Source organism: Plectropomus leopardus, chromosome 24, assembly GCF_026936395.1.
Source record: "Plectropomus leopardus strain MGB_pleo_1.0 chromosome 24, ASM2693639v1, whole genome shotgun sequence".
Classification (NCBI taxonomy): Eukaryota; Metazoa; Chordata; class Actinopteri; order Perciformes; family Serranidae; genus Plectropomus; species Plectropomus leopardus.
In genome coordinates this window covers 1,333,661-1,352,809 of record NC_142199.1, presented here as the reverse complement: position 1 = coordinate 1,352,809, position 19,149 = coordinate 1,333,661, and the positions used below count along the sequence as shown (strand labels likewise).

The 19,149-nt window shown below is 37.2% G+C and overlaps 1 protein-coding gene across 2 annotated transcripts; it reads left to right on the top strand.

Moving 5' to 3' along the window:
* Positions 1-151: 151 nt before the first annotated feature.
* On the top strand, positions 152-18,658 carry LOC121965910 (uncharacterized). 2 transcript variants are annotated; one of them, XM_088074701.1, is made up of 21 exons: positions 152-430; positions 2,680-2,827; positions 3,643-4,719; positions 5,097-5,163; positions 6,033-6,121; positions 6,894-7,106; positions 7,248-7,337; positions 7,663-7,762; positions 7,870-7,993; positions 8,446-8,737; positions 9,427-9,571; positions 9,686-9,785; positions 11,002-11,061; positions 12,281-12,480; positions 13,258-13,386; positions 13,781-13,971; positions 14,653-14,807; positions 15,332-15,577; positions 15,664-15,829; positions 16,955-17,082; positions 17,854-18,658. In XM_088074701.1, the coding sequence occupies exons 4-20, from the start codon at positions 5,127-5,129 to the stop codon at positions 17,051-17,053; spliced, it is 2,436 nt and encodes an 811-aa protein (XP_087930827.1). In that variant the 5' UTR covers positions 152-430; positions 2,680-2,827; positions 3,643-4,719; positions 5,097-5,126; the 3' UTR covers positions 17,054-17,082; positions 17,854-18,658. The 2 variants fall into 2 exon arrangements, with proteins under 2 accessions (XP_087930827.1, XP_087930826.1); XM_088074700.1 differs by having other exon boundaries at positions 3,643-5,163.
* Positions 18,659-19,149: the final 491 nt, after the last annotated feature.

The following is a 19,149-nucleotide window of genomic DNA, read 5'->3' as shown; positions in this document are numbered from 1 at the left end:
CAAATGTTGACCGGCTTGTAATACAATTAATTTGAGGAAAGAAAAAAAGGAAAAAGGAGAGAGAAAGAGAGAGAAAGACAAACAAACAAAAAACTAAAGCAGAAATAATGTGAAGGATGAAACCGGAAGTGCTGACGTTCATGCTGGTTGTAGTTTCTGAGGGCGGAAACACGCTTTAATCAACCGGAAGCTGCTGCATCATGTTGATAAAGTACAACTTTGCTGAGGCTGCAACGTGCTAGATTACCGACTGATTTCACTTAAATATTATTAAAATTAACGAAAGAAACGGATCAGAGCTGACTTTAAAGTCTGCCGGCTAAACTCGGCGCTCATGTCCCTCGAGTCTCCTGATTAGCTTAAAACATTAGCCGAAGTTAAACCTTCTTCTGATGAGGGAAACTGGGAGAACAAAACGTCCTCTGTGGAGGTAAGTTGGCTTTTGTCAAACTTTGACACCACCACCATAAAGTTAGGCAACACGCTAAATTAATACTGTCAGTAAAACATTTAAATACATTTAATTAAACTCCCGTCTTTTACGAGCATTTTATTTTGTAGGATGTAACAGGAAGTCTTACCTGTCTGTATTTCCTGTAACTTGACATTGATGTTAGTTGTAGTTTCTAACTGCGGCCGCCAGAGGGCGTAAAGACACACTTTCTGAACATGATGCCTGTTTTTCTGAGACTGAAGCGTCAGATTATGATATATTATAATTTAATACTGTAACTATTAGTAGTAGTAGCAGTAGCAGTAGAAGTAGTAGTAGTAGTAGGATATTAGTATTATATTATATTATATTACATAATTATTATTATTTTACCATTATGAAATATTAAAGCACTCAAAAACTGCTGAAAAACAGAAACAGCAACGACAACAACAACAATAATAATAAAATACCACCATTATTAGTATGAGTAGTAGTAGTGGAAGTAGTATTAATATACATGCATGATTTATTTTACTACTTTCTTGGAAATATATATCAAGTTTTTTATATACATAAGAACACGTTTTCTGTCATGTTACATGGAAACATGAAAACATCGTGTAATAATATGAAAATGTTTTTTGTTATGACAAGAAACATTTCTGATCACACGAAAAGTTTCTTGATGATATGACGTCCAGAAAAGACATCAGTACTATGTCCAAAAAAGACATCTATACTACGTCCAAAAAAGACATCTATACTATGTCCAGAAAAGACATCTCCATGAAGTCCAGAAAAGACACTTACAGGACATCCAGAAGAGACATTTAAATGAGGTTCAGTCGTACTGATGTCTTTTCTGGACGTAGCTGTCTTGGCGTCTGTGTGACGGTGTGATGAGACGCTCGGGGACAGTGACAGACACATGTAGGTACAGTGGTAGGTACAGTATGTACAGTCATACATGCCGCATACTTTGCTTGTGAGGAAGATATTTTTGGAATGATAATTGCAGACATAATCAAGTAACACAAAGTCCTCTTTGTCAAAGAAGACAGGTGCACATTAAGATAATGTTGCTTTGGAGGATTTTTAATTATGTTCTGTGACATTCGTGCGAACGCGTGGTACACCTGCCGCACCTGCTGAACTCCAGACTTTGACACACGAGATGCATTTCTGCAGATTCGTCCAGAAACGTCTGATTCTTTACTCCCTTGTTTTTGTCACCTGTAGCTGCAGGTTTGGCGTCATGAGCGTAATGGGTATGGAGAACAAAAAATGACATAAGTATAAATAAATAATTAAATAAATAATTAAATACACGAATAAATGAAAAACCAAGGGCATTTTGGTAATAAAAAAGGCTATTTTTGTATTTTTACATTTATTTATTTATAAATATATTTATTTATTCTTTTATTTCTACATTTATTTATTTATTTATTTGCACATTATTATTATTATTATTTATTCGTGTATTTATTTATTTATTTATACTTATGTCATTTTTTGTTCTCCATAAATGGGAGGCCAAATGATGCATTGATATGCTTTTAGGAAAAAGTGATAATAAAAGAATCTACAGTGACTTGGGCTTTTAGAGATTTAAAAACGTGTGTCTTTAAAGCAGATGTAAAAAAAAAAAAAGGCCCGGCTGATTTTGTATGAAGACGTATGAGCTGTAGGTGACCTTGATGAGGCGTTTTCGTTCATGAATATACCTTTAAAAAGTGACAGACAGAACTCTGTAAGGAATCATTAGCTAATTAAATCGTGTAATAATAGAAAATGTTAGGGAGAGCTCAGATGGAGGCCGGTTCATGCTCACCTAAATCACTCTGGCTTCATGTTGAGGCAACATTTTGATGCAGAATGAGGGACTGCGCTCTTATTTTGTGGTAATGTTGTCACGAGGCGGGTTTCCGTTACAGATTTGTGCAAAACTTAAGTGATATTTTCAGACATTTTTAGAAAGTTTTGTCAGAAAATAAATTCATCCTTGCAACACATTTTCAATTAAATAATCAATAATATCATAATTAATATACTTTTTTTTTGTTTTCAATTAAAAAAAAAGTTTAAAAAAACTGTTTTGGTGCAAAACAATGAGCTGTGCCACATAATAGACATAGTGTACTTTCAGACTGAAGGTAATTATTTAAAGTTTTCATGAGTATGCCCCCTAAAATCCTTTCAGCCCCAAACCAAACCTTTGCAGTTCTTCGTCCCTCCACCAGATGGCGCCAGAGTTCCCTCCTTCCTCCATCACCAGGCTGACTGACCTGCTCACCTGTCCCCAGGTCAGTCCTGCAGCCACTGGTCCCTCTGCAGCCGCCTGCTCACCTGTCCGGACTTCCCTCAGCAGTCCCCCAGACCTTCTTAGAGGTGGGTGCTAAAGTACGAGCAAAACAAACAAACAAACAAACAGACAAACAAACAAATAGACAAACAAACAGACAAACAAACAAACAAACAAACAGACAAACAAACAGACAAACAAACAGACAAACAAACAAACAGACAAACAAACAAACAAACAAACAAACAAACAAACAGACAAACAAACAAACAAACAGACAAACAAACAGACAAACAAACAGACCACACCTGTTATAATCATCTACAGATACACAACTTTTTAAAATGTATTTAACGCTATTTTTACCTGGCTGGCAGTCAGAAGACATGGATGCTGCTCCGCAAGGCTCTCGGTGTGTGTGTGTGTGTGTGTGTGTGTGTGTGTGTGTGTGTGTGTGTGTGTGTGCGTGCGTGCGTGCGTGCGTGCGTGCGTGCGTGCGTGCGTGCGTGCGTGCGTGCGTCTGTGTGTGTGTGTGTGTGTTTGGGGGGTTCTGCAAATGCAATGGCATTTAGTGTTCACCCAGTTGGTAATAGAAAAGATAAATACAAATATAAAGTAACATACAGAGCCTTTAACAGAACCAGGAGCTGAGAAAAATATAAATACATTCTTGCAGATAGAAAAGTGCAAAATGTGCAGTGATAGTATTTCCGCTGAAGAGCAGATGTGTGTGTGTGTGTGTGTGTGTGTGTGTGTGTATGCTATGACCTTTGCGTGTGAGGGAGACAGTCCTGGAACGATGATTGTACAGGCTGGTGAGGCACCTTAAACCCTCGGGTTAAAAAATGACAACCACACAATGAAAGTTAAAAATAATTTTAATTTCTTTTATCTTTTGAAGGTCTGTGACAGGTGTGAATGTGGGAAACAAGACGAGGGAGAAACAGACAGGTCGGGGGGCGACAGGTGACAGGTGAACCTGCTGAACTCAGGACTTTGAAACTATGTGCTTCATTTCTTTAAACTCATCCAGTAACATCTGATTACGCTCTTATGTTTTCCACCTGTAGCTGCAGGTTTAACGAAATGAATGTATGTTTCAACCTCCACACACACACACACACACACACACACACACACACACACACACACACGAGTAATAAGCAGGACTTTGTCATTAATTAAAGAGCTAAAATAAGAGTGCACATTACAATTGGGAAAAAGTGGAGAAACACCAGAGTCACAATAAAAGCAATATATAAAAGATAAAAATGAATAAATATAATATTAATTATAAGTGAAATTAATAAATAAATAAAGATTAAAGAGTAACATATAAAATAAAAGATAAAAAGGTTAAAAACAATATTATAATAATATAGCAAACCTGTAAAACAGACTAAAACATATAAATTATTAGTCGATAATTTTAAATTTATATTAAACTAATAAGGTAGGTCAGAATTTTCCTTTAAAATTATCACCATGATATAATACACATTTTTACACCTCTTTGTGGGTGTTGTCACAATTCATTTTAATTTTTTATTATTTTATATTATAATTCATAATTAAATAAGTCATTATGATCTCAAAGGAGCAGAAACACATATCAAATAACAGGGAGACTTTTGTTTCCGATAAAACTTTTGCTGCAGCTTACTCTCGGCATTTACATCTTTGCTGAATTTAGGATATTCGTGCGTGTTTGTTTTTTGTGGAATTATGAAACCATGAAACATCTATCGTCACTGTAAAATGTCGCAGAAAGCCAGTTTGGCGAGTCAAAGTTTTCCACGAATCTCAAATTTGCATCAGTCTTTTGGGGGCGGGACGGACGAGAAAGCTGCATTAAAAAGAGGCAGAGAGACACTTCGCAGGCACATCAGCCTCAGAGTTGAAACCTCAGACATCACTTCATTATCAGCCTCCACCTGCAGAGCTTCATCTCCACGCTGCTCCGCCCAACCTCCAGACGGTAAGACGAGCTGCACACACCTCTTCTCTCCACACGGCTCCACAGAGACGACGCTTGACTGCAGAATCGTAAAAGACAGTTAAAAGACAGAGCACGCAAGATGGGTTCACTGGATGAGAAAATTGAGAATTAGACTGACTCGTCCTACATTTCATCTCATTTTTTCTCATTTTGAGCAAGTTAAGGTAATCATTCGGGGTTAGTTACATTCATGTCAGATAAAATAAGTAACTATATAAAAAGTCTGAGCACCATGAAACAAAAGGCATTCAAACACATATGAATCAAATCGTGAGTACTGTGTTTTTATACTTTTATACTGTGTTCTCAGAAATGCCGTGTTTTGCTGCTTACTATGTGAACTGTATCCCTCGCAGCTCTCCGACAGTTTGCTGCCGGGCTCCATCATGGTGAGGACCGCTGCTTTGCTCCTCCTGCTGGCAGGTAAGCAGCCAGTGAAAAGTTTTCGGTGCTTCAGAATTTAAAACATTTAACATTAAAAACATTTGATTATGAGCCTATATATTTTTTCAATGCGATGTTTTTCTAACAAAAATCTATTAAAAAGTAAAATCCTTCATGCATTTATTAAAGTGTCAGTTTTTATTTAACATTTTATATTTTCAAAGCAGATGTTAAAGGTGCATTATTAACGTAAGTGCAGTTGGGGCAGTTATTTCCACTCTCACATTAACCCTTTGAAACCTGGATCGACATCACTTTTCTTGTGCTTCATCTGGATGCCACTTTAATACCTTTAACCCTGAGCAAATTAGTTTGATTTCTTTCAGAAATTTCCCAAGAAATGTCCCAGATATTGCAATTTTTTAAAGCTAGTAAAAATGTCCAGAGAGACAAATTCTCATTATATTTTTTTAATAATTTTTTTTCAGTTATTGTAATTTTTAAACCGTTTTTGAGGTCATTTCCATGTGTGTGTTTTTCTTTTTCTTTCCTTTTTTTACTTTTCTGTTCGGGGGGTGGGGGGTCATTTTCAGCTAATCTACATGTACTTTTTACTAAATTCTTGCTAATTTTCTTCAAAACTTGCTCATGTCCTTTTTTGCTAATGTCTTTGAAAAAAAAAAACGAGCCAGTTTTCCCGGTTTCAAAGGGTTTGTGAATAAAATAATACCGTTAGACTGAAGCCACTTTCTGGAGTAATTCACACCGAGGGACGATGCTTATTTTGATGAGTATTTAATCTGTTACACCCAGAATTTATTTTGGTGATGAATGTCCTTTTAAGTCAGAGGTGTAATATAAGTGGTGATTGGTGGATGATGTTTCTTCGTGGTATATTCACGCCGCAGCTGCTGCCAACCTTCAGATGTCTGCAGCTGCCTCAGACTTCACAGACTGTCCCATCAGCTATTATGGAAAAGAGTACACGTCACTGGAGGTGAGTAAAGTTAAAGCATGAGTGAGAAACTCTCCCTCCGCTGTGACTGTAACAGACGCGGTCTGGCTGCTGAAGAGTTGGACTGGAAGAGCGTTAAAGGAGAAAGCTGCTGTTAACTGAACAAGGTTAAAAAAGAAATGTTAACTTTGAGGCGTAAAATGTAGAAAAATACTTGAGAGGCATAAATGTCCTTGAAGAGCAGAACATGTTCACATTTGAATGGTTTCTGTAGCTGAGAGTATGCATACAATCAAAAAACGTACAGGACAAGTAGTACTAGTCATAGTCATTCGTAGCAATAGTAGTAGTAGTAGTAGTAGTAGTAGTAGTAGTAGTAGTAGTAGTAGTAGTAGTTCCAGTCGTGGAAGTAGAAGAGGTAGCAGCACTTGTATTATTATATGGAGTAGTAATTGTAGCAGAAGCAGGAGTAGCAGAACTAGAGGGAGTTGCACTAATAGTACTAGAAGTACTGTAGGTGTATTATAACAGCTATAAAAAAATTAAAAGACAATTTTGTGTTTTTGCTTTTGATTGAATCTTATGCTCATCGTCATCTCCCGACCTTTTCGATTTTTTTCAGATGTCCCCTCAGTTCACACTCTCACGCAAAACTGCTCAATATTGTTGAATGAAAATGAGGAAAAAATGTGCATTTATGTGTATTTCTGAGTCATGAAGTTACACACGGTGCAATGAATGTAAACATTTTATGAGATGAAATGATGCAAAAAGGCTTCATCTGACTTCACCGATGGTCTCTGTGTTTCTGCAGGTGATTTTAACGGTCGAATCAGGTTCCATTTGCTTTCGAGAAAACCAGGCTGCCACACATGACTGCATTGATGTGGGCTACGTGTCCAATGTCGACGATTATTCGGTGACTTTAAACCAAGGTCACAAAGATCTTACGCCCCATCTGGCATCCATCACAGACACATCAACTTGCAGCGTTACCATCGCATTTAAGGACGGGCCAACCTCGATCGTGAGTCACCATCAGCTTCATGTTATCAAACCTATTGATTGACTGGCCTTTTGTGAAAAAAAGAAGTAAAAAAGAACATTTCACATTCCTCATGTTGAAAAGGAAACTTTTGTTCCGTCTTTTGTCTGTTTATCCTTTCAGGCTTGGGTGAAACTCTACCGTGCGGAGTCCAAAGCAGCATTGTCAATCTCATACAACAGTGATGCAGACCATGAAGGGGCTCCTCCATCTGTGAGTATGCGTAAGACCTCAAACCAATATGCTTTATGGCGAGCGAACGTGATCTGAGGCTCCAGATTTCAGCCAGAAGTTAACTCGAAAAAAAAAAAAAAAAATTAGGAGTAACCATTTGAGATGTACCACTTCAAGCAAGACTTACTGCTACGACTGTTCACTCAGTATTACAGCATTAACATCTTTCCATAGTTTTATGTCAATGCAATATAAGCGTTACAGCATTAACCAGTTTTTTTTGTCTAACCTTTAGTAGTTTTATGGAAAAACAATATGTGTATTACAGCATTAACCTGGATTTTTTTGTCTCATCTTTTTGTAGCTTTATGTAAAAACAATAAATGGAAAATCCATAGCCCTGTCTCAGGGGGACCTTGATGGGAAAGAGCACTACTTGGATATAAGTGGATGCAGAAGCAGTGGTATGTACACCTGACCGTCAGACCCCCTTACATTTCCTTCTGTTACAGTTTCTAGTTGCTGGAGTTTGAGGTTAAACTAATTTCATGAACCTCTGATCACTTCCCAGGTTACACTGTCGCAGCTGGTTCTGAAAAAAAGGTTTCATCAACCTGCACCACAATATCCTGCAGTGAGCATCTAGTCGCCGCAGAAACAGGATGTGACAGCGGCATGATATGTATGCTCGGCACGTAAGTGTGTTTGCTTTATATTAGGAGTAGAGTTTGAATAAAGGTCGGACTGAAGGCGAAACGTGGAGGACTGAAAACATCTGATATTATTATTATTACTACTAGAACTACTACTTTTACTTTTACTACTTCTGCTACTACTACTACTACTACTACTACTATGACTCCTACAACTACTCCTCCTGCTTCTACTACTACTACTACTACTACTAATACTACTACTGCTAATACTACCATTATGACTACTACTCCCATCACAAGTCTCAATATTTATGAATAGAATTGGTGGAATGTCCCTTTAAGTTTCAAGTACAGGTTCATGTTACGCAAATCTGAAAGATCTGAAAATACCGTCTTTTATAAGAGAAAACATCTCGCTGTGTTTGCGTCTATTGATTTTACTTTCAGGAATAAAAAGTTACCAAATATCTGTCTGTTTCCATCTCCATCAGCTGTGTACCTGAAAATCCTGGATTCGCTGCACCTGGAGGAGGAGACGCTGATGATATTGCAAACACCGTGGTGTGCACAGTGACTGGCTCCAGCGTCATCAATTTCTTCAACACCAAACAGGATATCCCGGACCGCTGTGCGTACACGCTGCTGAAGCCTCTGAGTGGCTCCGATTTTGAGTTGGTGGCCGTTTTCAAGGAGCGCCGCCGCAAAGACGTGACACTTTTGGACCACTTGATAATAAGCTACAGTGGCAAAAAAATATATTTGGGACAAGGTGTAAGAGCTCAGGTAAGCTGCAAAAATCCATCTGACAGCAGAGCATCGTGTGTTTGTGGCGTTGTTTCAAAAAAATCCACCGTAGATCCTCTTTGTTTAACCAATTAGGGATGTGCATATTCATGAGCAATTTAAGACGAAATGAATCCAAAAGTACAAGAAAATTACCTAAATTTTAAAAAAGAAATATTATGAAATTATGCAACACAATTTTACTATACATATGAAATTATGAGAAAATTCCCCTTGCTTCTGTTATTTTTCCTCAATACATTTTTCCCTACCCCTTTTCCCTTGCTTTTTTTCCCTTAAACTACTAATTTCATAAATAAATATTCCCTTTTGACAGATATATCTGTCAAAAGGGTGATATAATACATCATCGATTTTATTAGATCCCACTTTATATCTGGAATCTTTCTTTAAAATTTGTCATATTTCAGTTTGATTACAATTCACATGGAGAGATAATATGAAATATAAATAATCATATATTTGTCAAAAAACATGACAGTGTGTTTGAGCTGCTGTGTCCTATCTTAAGGAGACACAAAACCGTGAAATAAAAGACACATATTTACCTTTTAAGAGACACAAAGCTGCGAATGAAAGACACATATGTACCTTAAAGATACACAAAAACAGCGCGACACATGCACGATATATCTGAGACATATCCGGCGTGTCCTTCTGTTTTCAAGGTCGATGACACAGATCTCCAGCTCAGCGATCAGTTTGAGACGCATCATAATGTGGAGCTCCGCAAGGACAGCAGTGGAGTCACCGCCAAGATCCCGTCCACCGGCATGAAAGTGGTCTTTGATGGCAACACAGCGCACCTGTCAGGTACAGAAAACTCTCCAAACTACACGTCTGTGTGTGTATTTCGAGTAAAGCTGGTGTTGACAGCGTTGATTGGTGTGTTCAAACTTTATTGATTTGTCCCCTAACTTCGACCAGGACTCGATAATGAGGCCGTTCAGGGCTTGTGTGGCAACCCCACTCTGCCATCTGCGACGACCAGCCCGAGCAATGAGAAATCCTCTGACAGCGAGACCGGGTACTTCTTCACTCGACACGCTGACTGACATGAAGAAACACAGAATGACATCAAGATTCAGATATATGTTAAAGAGGCAGACTATGACCAAATAAAAAAACATTAATTTACCTTAAAGAGACACAGAACGACCCAAAAAGGACACAAATTTACCTTAAAGAGACAAAAAATGACCCAAAAAGGACACAAATTTACCTTAAAGAGACAAAAAACGACCCAAAAAGGACACAAATTTACCTTAAAGACACAAAACGACCCAAAAAGGACACAAATTTACCTTAAAGAGACAAAAAACGACCCAAAAAGGACACAAATTTACCTTAAAGACACAAAACGACCCAAAAAGGACACAAATTTACCTTAAAGAGACAAAAAACGACCCAAAAAGGACACAAATTTACCTTAAAGAGACACAAAACGACCCAAAAAGGACACAAATTTACCTTAAAGAGACACAAAACGACAAAAAGACACAAATTTACCTTAAAGAGACACAAATTTACCTTAAAGAGACAAAAAAAGACAAAAAGACACAAATTTACCTTAAAGAGACACAAAACGACCCAAAAAGGACACAAATTTACCTTAAAGAGACACAAAACGACCCATAAAGGACACAGATATACTTAAAGAGACAGAATATGACCAAATTAAAAAAACATAAATTTACCTTAAGGACACAAAAAAATGATAAAAACGACTCAAATTTACCTTAAAGAGAAACATTCAAAAAAAGGCACAAATTGAAATGACAAATAAATAAAAATAAAAAATCTACCTAGTATGAAATATATTTATAAATTTTTTTCCCGCAAAATATTATAAATGTATAATTTTTTTATAGCTTGATTTAAAAAAACATTTTGTATGTAGGGCGTTATGACTGTGAGTATTTGACACTGCACGAAAAATAATAACATTAATCTATAAAAATCAATAGTTTAATGAAAATACATACAAAACATAGTGGCATAATGACAAAAACAAAGGGTTAAAATTCTGAAAATAAATGAACATTTGATTTTTATGATTAGGACTGATGCTGGTTAAAAAAATGCCCTCAATGAAAGTAGAAAATCATATTAAGGTATAGTATTTTTTTAAGCTTGATTTGGAAAAGCATAGTTTTGTGCAGAGCGCTGAGAGTGTACGTGTGACATTAAAGGGTTAATGTTGTTCAGGTGTCCAGTTTAACGTGCCCTTTGTCTCCCTCTAGCTGTGACATTCCACACAGCGACGACAGTGAGGATCCAATCTGCAGCACCATCACGACTCAGTAAGAACCGACCCATCAGAGATGTGAATCCTTTTTCAATCCTTCAGTGTCTGTCGTCGTACCAAAATAAATACATTTTAAAAAATCCTAAAAACAAATAATTAAATACGGTGATTTGTTAACACTTTGAAACCTGGAGTAACATCACTTCTCTTGCGCTGCTTCCAAGCACCTTTTAACCCTTTGAACCCTGAGCAAAAACACGGGAAAAAAATGTTCCACAAATAGCAAGATTCAGTAATAGCAAGGTTACTGAATTTAGAAAAAAAAATCAAAACAAAACAAAAACAACAGGGAAAATGTCTATTGAGAAATCAAGCCGATTTGCTCGAGTTTCAAAGGGTTAAATGAGTTTATCTTGAGCAAATGTCATGATTAAATGTGATTTACGGTGCTGTTAGACTGCTGCTGGATCGCTCTCACCTTTTTTTACACCACAGCGAAAATATTTTTAACGGCTGAGACAAACTGGAATCTAATTCTACAAACAGTGAAATACTTTTAATGTTATTCTGCTAAAATCTGTTTGATCTTAAACGCTGATCTTACCTAAAATAGTCTGAGAAAGGGAAAGCCTTGAATACAAAAGTATGAAAATGTGTGATTGCTTTATATCTAAATATTAAGTTTAGCTGCTTTTACTTAATTTTGTGAAGGTGTTGCATCTTAAACGGATGAGTTTTAAACAGAATGATCTTGTTCTTTTGAAGTGTTTGCTGATGATGAAGTTCAGAGATCTGCGACACTCGTCTGCAACCAGCAGAATTAAAATTTCTAGCAGAGCGAACTTAGTTTACTGATGTCGTTAAAACTTTGATTGAAAATTGATTGGATTTCTTTTGACAACATGAAAAAAAAAAACATGGCAAGAAATTGGTGTAAAGAAGTTGGTATAAAGGCGACCAAAAAAACAAAGACTGAAGAGAGCGATTGTTTGATACTATCCAAAAATGGGAAAAATGCCCAGCAATTTGCTTTTATACAAAGTTTTCTTATAACTTTTAATTGCAGATGTTTTTTGGCTTATTTTCAGATAATGTTCACGTAACTTTTTATTAATTTTTTGCAAATTTTTCTCTCTCTTGATAAGATGCTTTTTTTTCCTTTGTGTAGTGTTGTGTAATTTGTGTAGTTTTCAAAGGGTTACTTTGCATCAGTTCTGGATGAATCTTTGTGTTGCTGATTGTCTCTTTTGTTTCTCTCTGTGCGGCGGGAGCAGCTGTGAACTCTTGAAACAGGCTCCCTTCGATTCTTGCAACAGCCACATCGAAGCGCAGCCCTACATCGACGCCTGCAAAAACGTTTTGTGCCAATACCCGCAGGTGGACGGCCTCAAATGCCAGTTTTTTGTGGCGTACGCCGGCGCCTGCAAGCTGAAAAAAGACATCACAGTGGACTGGGCTTTAGTGGACGGCTGCTGTAAGATCACCATTCACTTTGACTTCATGTGTTTGACACGATGAGACGAGATCACATTGATTGATTTAAAGAATAAAGAATAGAGTTATAATATTTACATTTAAATTTCCCTCGGGATCAATAAAGTACCTATCTATCTATTTTGAGAATAAAGCTGTTATTTTAAGAATAAAGTCATAATATTATCAGAGCAAAGTTGGATTTTTACAAAAAAAATTAGTTATTTTATGAGAATAAAGTGTAAGTTCAAGAATAAAGAATAAATAATATTATGAAAAAAATCAGAATTTTATGAAAAAGTTATTTTATGAGAACAGTTATATTTTTACGAGCAAGGTGATAATATATTACAGAAATAAACATACTGCCAGCAAACTATAAAACAGGCAGATTTGCATTCCACTTTATCATTTCACTTGAAGTTTGAATTTAATTCTTGTTCATGTTGTGTTGAATGAATATTTTATTATTTTGTTTTATATATATATATATATATATATATATATATATATATAATAATAATAATAATTTTTATACAATTCTTTAATGTTTTCTTAACAAGTAATATTTTGACTGCCGTTGTTTGACATGCCTTTTTTAACAAATCCGTTTGGATGCGTCACATTTTTTAAGACCAGATGTGATAATAAAAGTGGGAAAAGTCGAGCATCGAGCAGCGAAAACAGGAACAATAAACAAACTGGATCTGCTTTTAAAAATATGTTTTGTTGGTTTATCCTTACTTTCAAAGTCGTCCGTCTGTGTGTCTGTCTGCAGCCGCCGACCCTCTGCCCTGCTGGGACCAGTACTGCAGCGAGGACGAGTTCTGCGGCGAGATACCCGGGGGAACCCGCTGCTTCTGTCGCGCCCTGTTTAGCGCCAAATACGAACCCACCAAGGCTTTAGGTAAAGTGCAACAACTGTGGCGTCAAGATCATTCTGCCCATGGCAAGAAATTACTAGGAGATTTAGATTTTTTTTAATCTAGGGAAAAATGGGCAGAAAACTATATCTATAATTTTCATGATTACATATTTAAAATATGTTTTAGATTTATTGTTATTTTTAGGCACTTTTTTGTTTGTTTTGCTTTCACTCTTCCCCATTATTTTTAAATTTTCAGGTAATTTTCTTGTAATTTCTTTACTAACTTTTTGCAAATTTAGAGGTCATTTCTTCTTAAGTTGTGCATTGGCTTTTCCCCACATCAGCACCAACCAGCTGCTACTTATCAAATGGTTCCAGTGGATTCATACCAAAGTGGTGACATTTTGACTTTTTGTCCTGTTGGGGTTTTCAGGCGACTCGACGACCTGCACGGCAAACTCTGCTACTCTGACGCTGGCCAAATGTCTGCTGGAGGACGTCAATGTCGACTACAACAACTTACACCTCAAGGACCCGAACTGCAAAGGTGTCCTGGACCCAAAGACCCACCTGGTGACCTTCAGCTTCGATGACGGAAGCAAACAGTGTGGAACGGACGTTGAGGTGGGCACTGTCCTTCTGGAATCATCAAAGAGGAAACTTTCTGGGGAATATTGTGCATAAAATTTAAATAACTGCTGATGAAAAATTTCCAGAAAACCTTTCGACCCTTGGCAGGTATTTTTATGTGTGATTTTGCCCCCAATAACGTTTATTTCTTGCAAGGTACAATTCCTGTATTGAAATTGTGGAGAAAAAAACCCATAAAATCTACAAAATTATTGCAATTAACTACCCTTAAAAATGTCAAGGGTAGTTAAGCGTTCGTTTTTTCTGATCCTTTCCAACCCTCCCCTTTAAAAAATTCAAGAAATTTACTGGAAATTGTCTGACCCTTTTCAACCATGAGCATACTTTCATTAGAATATGTCATAAGATTGTGTATTTTGATCTGTATTTTTGTCCCAAATAAGTTCATTATTAAAAGGTACAATCTTGATGCTGAAATTCAGAATTTTCATATTTTTCACAAAATTCCTGACATTAACTTCCCTTGAAAAAAACAAGCAAAAAAAAAAAAGAAAAAAAAAAAAGAAATTTTCTGGAAATTTTCTGCCCCTTTTAAGCCTTGAGCATACTTTTAACCAAAACATGGGTTAATATAAACATCAATCAATGGTGGTCAAACGAACTGATCAGATTTTCTTCATCTGAAAAAACGTCTGTGTTTGTATCACGATACAGAAAGTGGACGACATCATCACCTACTCGAACGCCGTCATGGATCAGGACCCCGACGACGATGCCATCATCATCCGCCACGACCAAGTGAGGATCGACTTCTCCTGCACGTACAGAAAGCCCGAGATCCAGAGTTTTCCCTTCAGGATCGCAAGCGGGTGTGTGGAGTGTCACCTTTTTTCCTGTGCAGGTCCTTGAGGACACTTTAGGGACTTTAGGGGTCTGGGGTGCAATAAGAGTACTTCAGACAGTACTATGGGTCCTTGAGTTGGTTTTTGGCGTCCTTGAGCAGAATCAAGGCATCCTTAAGTAGATTTTAGAGGTCCCTCCACAGGTCCTTGTGGACATTGTAGGGGATTTAGGGCTCCAGGGTGTCATTAGAGTGCTCTAGATTGTAGTATGGGTCATTGAAAAGGTTTTAAACCTCCTTGAGCATATTAAAGACATCCTTAAGAGATTTTAGAAATCCTTCTGCAGGTCCTTGTGGACATTTTAGGGACTTTATGGGTCTAGGATGATACTAGTGTGCCTTAGGAGTTGTTTAAGTTTTACATGACTGGTGTGTGTGTGTGTGTGTGTGTGTGTGTGTGTGTGTGTGTGTGTGTGTGTGTGTGTGTGTGTGTGTGTGTGTGTGTGTGTGTGCGTGTGTGTGTGCGTGTGCGTGTGTGTGTGTGCACTCCAGCTCTGTGACGAGGACAGTTGAATCTCAAGATTGGAGTTACACTCTAACGATGAGCGCCTACATCGACCCCGACTTCAAGCAACTTATCACCGACGACACAGAGATCCAGCTGAACCAGAGGGTGTGGGTGAAGCTGATGACGAGCGGGCTGGACGACACCATGGTCACCGTGGTGACCCAGAGCTGCTGGGCGACCAGCGAGGACAACAATCAAGCCCTCTTGAAACACGTCCTCATTTCTAACGGGTGAGAAACGAACTCGGAGACTGTCTGCAGCTGTAAAGATCAGCTGCTGGTGACGTCATCATGTGTGCTTTGATGTTTTCGAGCAGATGTCCTGATGACGGCGACTCGACGGTGCAGGTGGAGGGAAATGGAGTGGGAACGTCCAACTCCTTCTCTTTCAGCATGTTCCAGTTCACCAGTGGAAGTGGCCAAATCTACCTGCACTGTGAGCTGGAGCTGTGCCTCATAGGCGGAGACACACCCTGCGCTAAGGTCAGACGGGCGGAGGAAATAACGTACCCCTGTACCTCAGAAGAAGTAGTAACCCTATTTTTAGCAGGTTTTAAACATCCTGGAGCAGGTTTAAGAGGCCCTTGAGGACAAATGCTAGGGAGTTTAGCAGGTTATAGGAGTGCTTGTGACAGTGCTACAGGTCCTTAAGCACGTTTGAGACGTCCTTTATAAGAATTTAGAGGTCTTTTTGCCAGGTTTTGTGGACATTTTAGGGGCTTTAGAGTTTTAGGATGTTATAAGAGATAGTACTCAGAGTTCTTAAGCAAGTTTGAGAGCTCCTTGAGTATTTGTTAAAGGTCTTTTGGCAGGTCCTTGTGGAAATTTTAGGGGCTTTGGGATTCTACAACATTACAGGATTGAGTAAGATAGTACTGAAGGTCCTTGAGCAAGTTCGAGACGGCCTTAAGTAGATTTTAGAGGTCCTTCTACAGTTCCTTGTTGACATTTTAGGGGCTAGATGGTATTATAGGTCCTTGAGCAAGTTTTAGATCATCCTAAACAGGTTTGAGAAGTCCTTGAGCAGATGTTGCAGGTCCTTCGGCTGGTCATTGTGGATATTTTAGGGGCATAAGGGGTCCAGGGTGTAATAAGAGTACTTTACTATGGGTCCTTGAGCAGGTGGGCCCCTTAAGTAGATTTTAGAGGTCCTTCTGTGGGTCCTTGTGGACATTTTAGGGGGCTAAGGGGTCCAGGGTGTTTTTGGGTGCTTGAGATAGTACCATGGGTCCTTGAGCAAGTTTGAGACATCCTGGGGCAGATTCAAAACCACCTCAAGTAGATTTTAGAGGTGTTTCTGCAGGTCCATGTGGACATGTTGTCAGAGTGCTTCAGATGGTACTATGGGTTCCTGAGCAGATTTGAGACACTTTTGTGCCAATACCAGACCACACGTTATAACTGTGCATTAAAACTAAAAATTTAAAAAATCTCAAAGCTTTACATTATAAAGCGCTACATTATAGCGTGTAGAAATGTACAGTGCCAAAAAATATATTTTCATAAACTTTCAATTTAAATGCTCAAGAATATGATTCAGAAATAATAGTGTAACAAATGTTGAACTTGGTGATGCCAACACGACTGACCGTCCCCTCTGTCTTACAGAGCTGTGGAAGCTCGTCCAAAAAGAGGCGCAGGCGAAGATCTTCCAGGTCTAAATATGATCGAAACCCAGCTGTCATCACTATGGCCTGGAACCGCTAAAGACCGCCCCCTTTCTGATGGATTACACGGTATGTATGAATTACTTTTTAATGCAGGAATTTGTTTTTAATGTAGGAATTAGTTTTTAATCTATGAATTAGTTTTTAATGTATGAATTTGTTTTTAATGCATGAATTTGTTTTTAATGCTGATTTTTTTATGCAGGAATTTGTTTTTAATGTAGCAATTAGTTTTTAATGTATGAATTTGTTTTTAATGCGTGAATTTGTTTTTAATGCGTGAATTTGTTTTTAATGTATGAATTTGTTTTTAATGTATGAATTTGTGTTTAATGTATGAATTTGTGTTTAATGCTGATTTTTTTAAATGTAGGAATTAGTTTTTAATGTATGACTTTGCTTTTAATGCATGAATTTGTTTTTAATGTATGAATTATTTTTTAATGTAGGAATTGGTTTTTTAATGTAGCAATTAGTTTTTAATGTAGGAATTTGTTTTTAATATATGAATTTGTTTTTAATGCTGATTTTTTTATGTAGGAATTTGTTTTTAATGTAGTAATTAGTTTTTAATGTAGGAATTTGTTTTTAATGTATGAATTTGTGGTGTAAGATGGTGATTTGGCTTTTCTTGAAGCTAAAGATGTACGTTTTCTAGAATTTTAAGACATTTCTAGGATTTCAGGATATTTCTTGAACTTTAGGACATTTCTAGAATTTTGGACATTTCTAGGATTTTAGGACATTTCTAGGATTTGAGAACAGTTCCAGGATTTTAGGATGTTTCTGGGATTTTATATTTGAATATAATGGTGTCTCACCACAGGTTTGTCTTCTCAGGTGATTCCCGACTGAAGCTTTGTCCAATAGGACACCTGAAATCTCAGAGTTTGAAGCTGCTGTGAAACGACGGCGGGAGATAATCTTCATGTGATCCTCCTGAGACGGCGTTTCTTATCTCTGCAGAATCTGTGGGCTGGTGATTCAACCCGCAGATTCATATATAATCTGTGGTGAAATAATGAAGAACAAAAATAATCAGTGAAGGGTTTAGAGGGTTTGATTTATTCTTTGCAGGATTTCCTGGTACTGCAGGTTCTTTTCAAACATGCACTTTTGCTGAAAAGTTTGGAATCAGCTGTTTTATTGATGTTTTTTCTGTTTGAACACAGATAAAAACAGTTTCATTCAGACACTAAATGTATTATTGACATATGAAACAGCGAAAAGCATCAAAGAGCACTAAAACACATCGAGTTGTCCTGTCAGACGTCTGACTGGAGTCAGACGAGCTTCTGTGGCAGCAGATTACAAACTTCAGCAGCTTTATTTTTTAATTTCTTCTTGAATTTTACCCGCATACTTTAAATGTACACAGCTGAAAAGCAGAAACAGAATTTCTGCTTCAGTGACATGAAGGAAAAAGAAGCTTTGCAGCAAGAAGGTTTAAAGATCTAATGGAAGGAAAATCCTGATGTGAATGTGAAGGTTGAAATGGTTTAGGAACTACAAAATGAAGATTGTCAGTTACATTACACTGAGACATGCTGTTATACCATTTTTGATGTTATCTTTACTATCAGCAAAACAAAGACCAAAAAAATATTTGGAAAACAAAGACATAAAAAAAACACAATAAAAGGAGAGGGGAAAAAAAACCCCAAGTCTCAGTCATTCATTTCTTTGTCTGTTTTAAGTCATTCATCTTTTCTTGAACCTCAGCCTTGAATCGAAACCAGTTTGCTCTGCTTTTTAAAGCTTTTTTGGTATAAAGTCATAACAGGCCCCAGTGCATGTTACTAATTATGCCCCTAAACTGGATACCATGTAATCTTATTGTCTTGTCATGCAATCGAATAGAGACTTTTCATTAAACATCACCATCCATATTACCCAGAAATCATCACCGCATGTAGGGCAAAACAGGGGAAGAGGCCCCCCTTAGAAACAAAGTCAATTTACTGTGACATGAAAAAAATTAATTAATTAATTAATTTCAGTATAGTATATATATATATATAATAGTATTTTATATAACACAGCTATAAGTTTTTATATAACTTTATTATAACAGTAATTTATTTAACTTTATTATAACAGTACTTTATATAACTCTATTATAACAGGTTTTTATTT

Coding starts and splice junctions, on each gene's coding strand:
- LOC121965910 (XM_088074701.1), top strand. CDS start 5,127: ATGGTGAGGACCGCTGCTTTGCTCCTCCTGCTGGCAG. Junction 8,738..9,426: donor GACAAGGTGTAAGAGCTCAG/GTAAGCTGCAAA, acceptor TCTGTTTTCAAG/GTCGATGACACAGATCTCCA. Junction 13,972..14,652: donor AGTGTGGAACGGACGTTGAG/GTGGGCACTGTC, acceptor ATCACGATACAG/AAAGTGGACGACATCATCAC.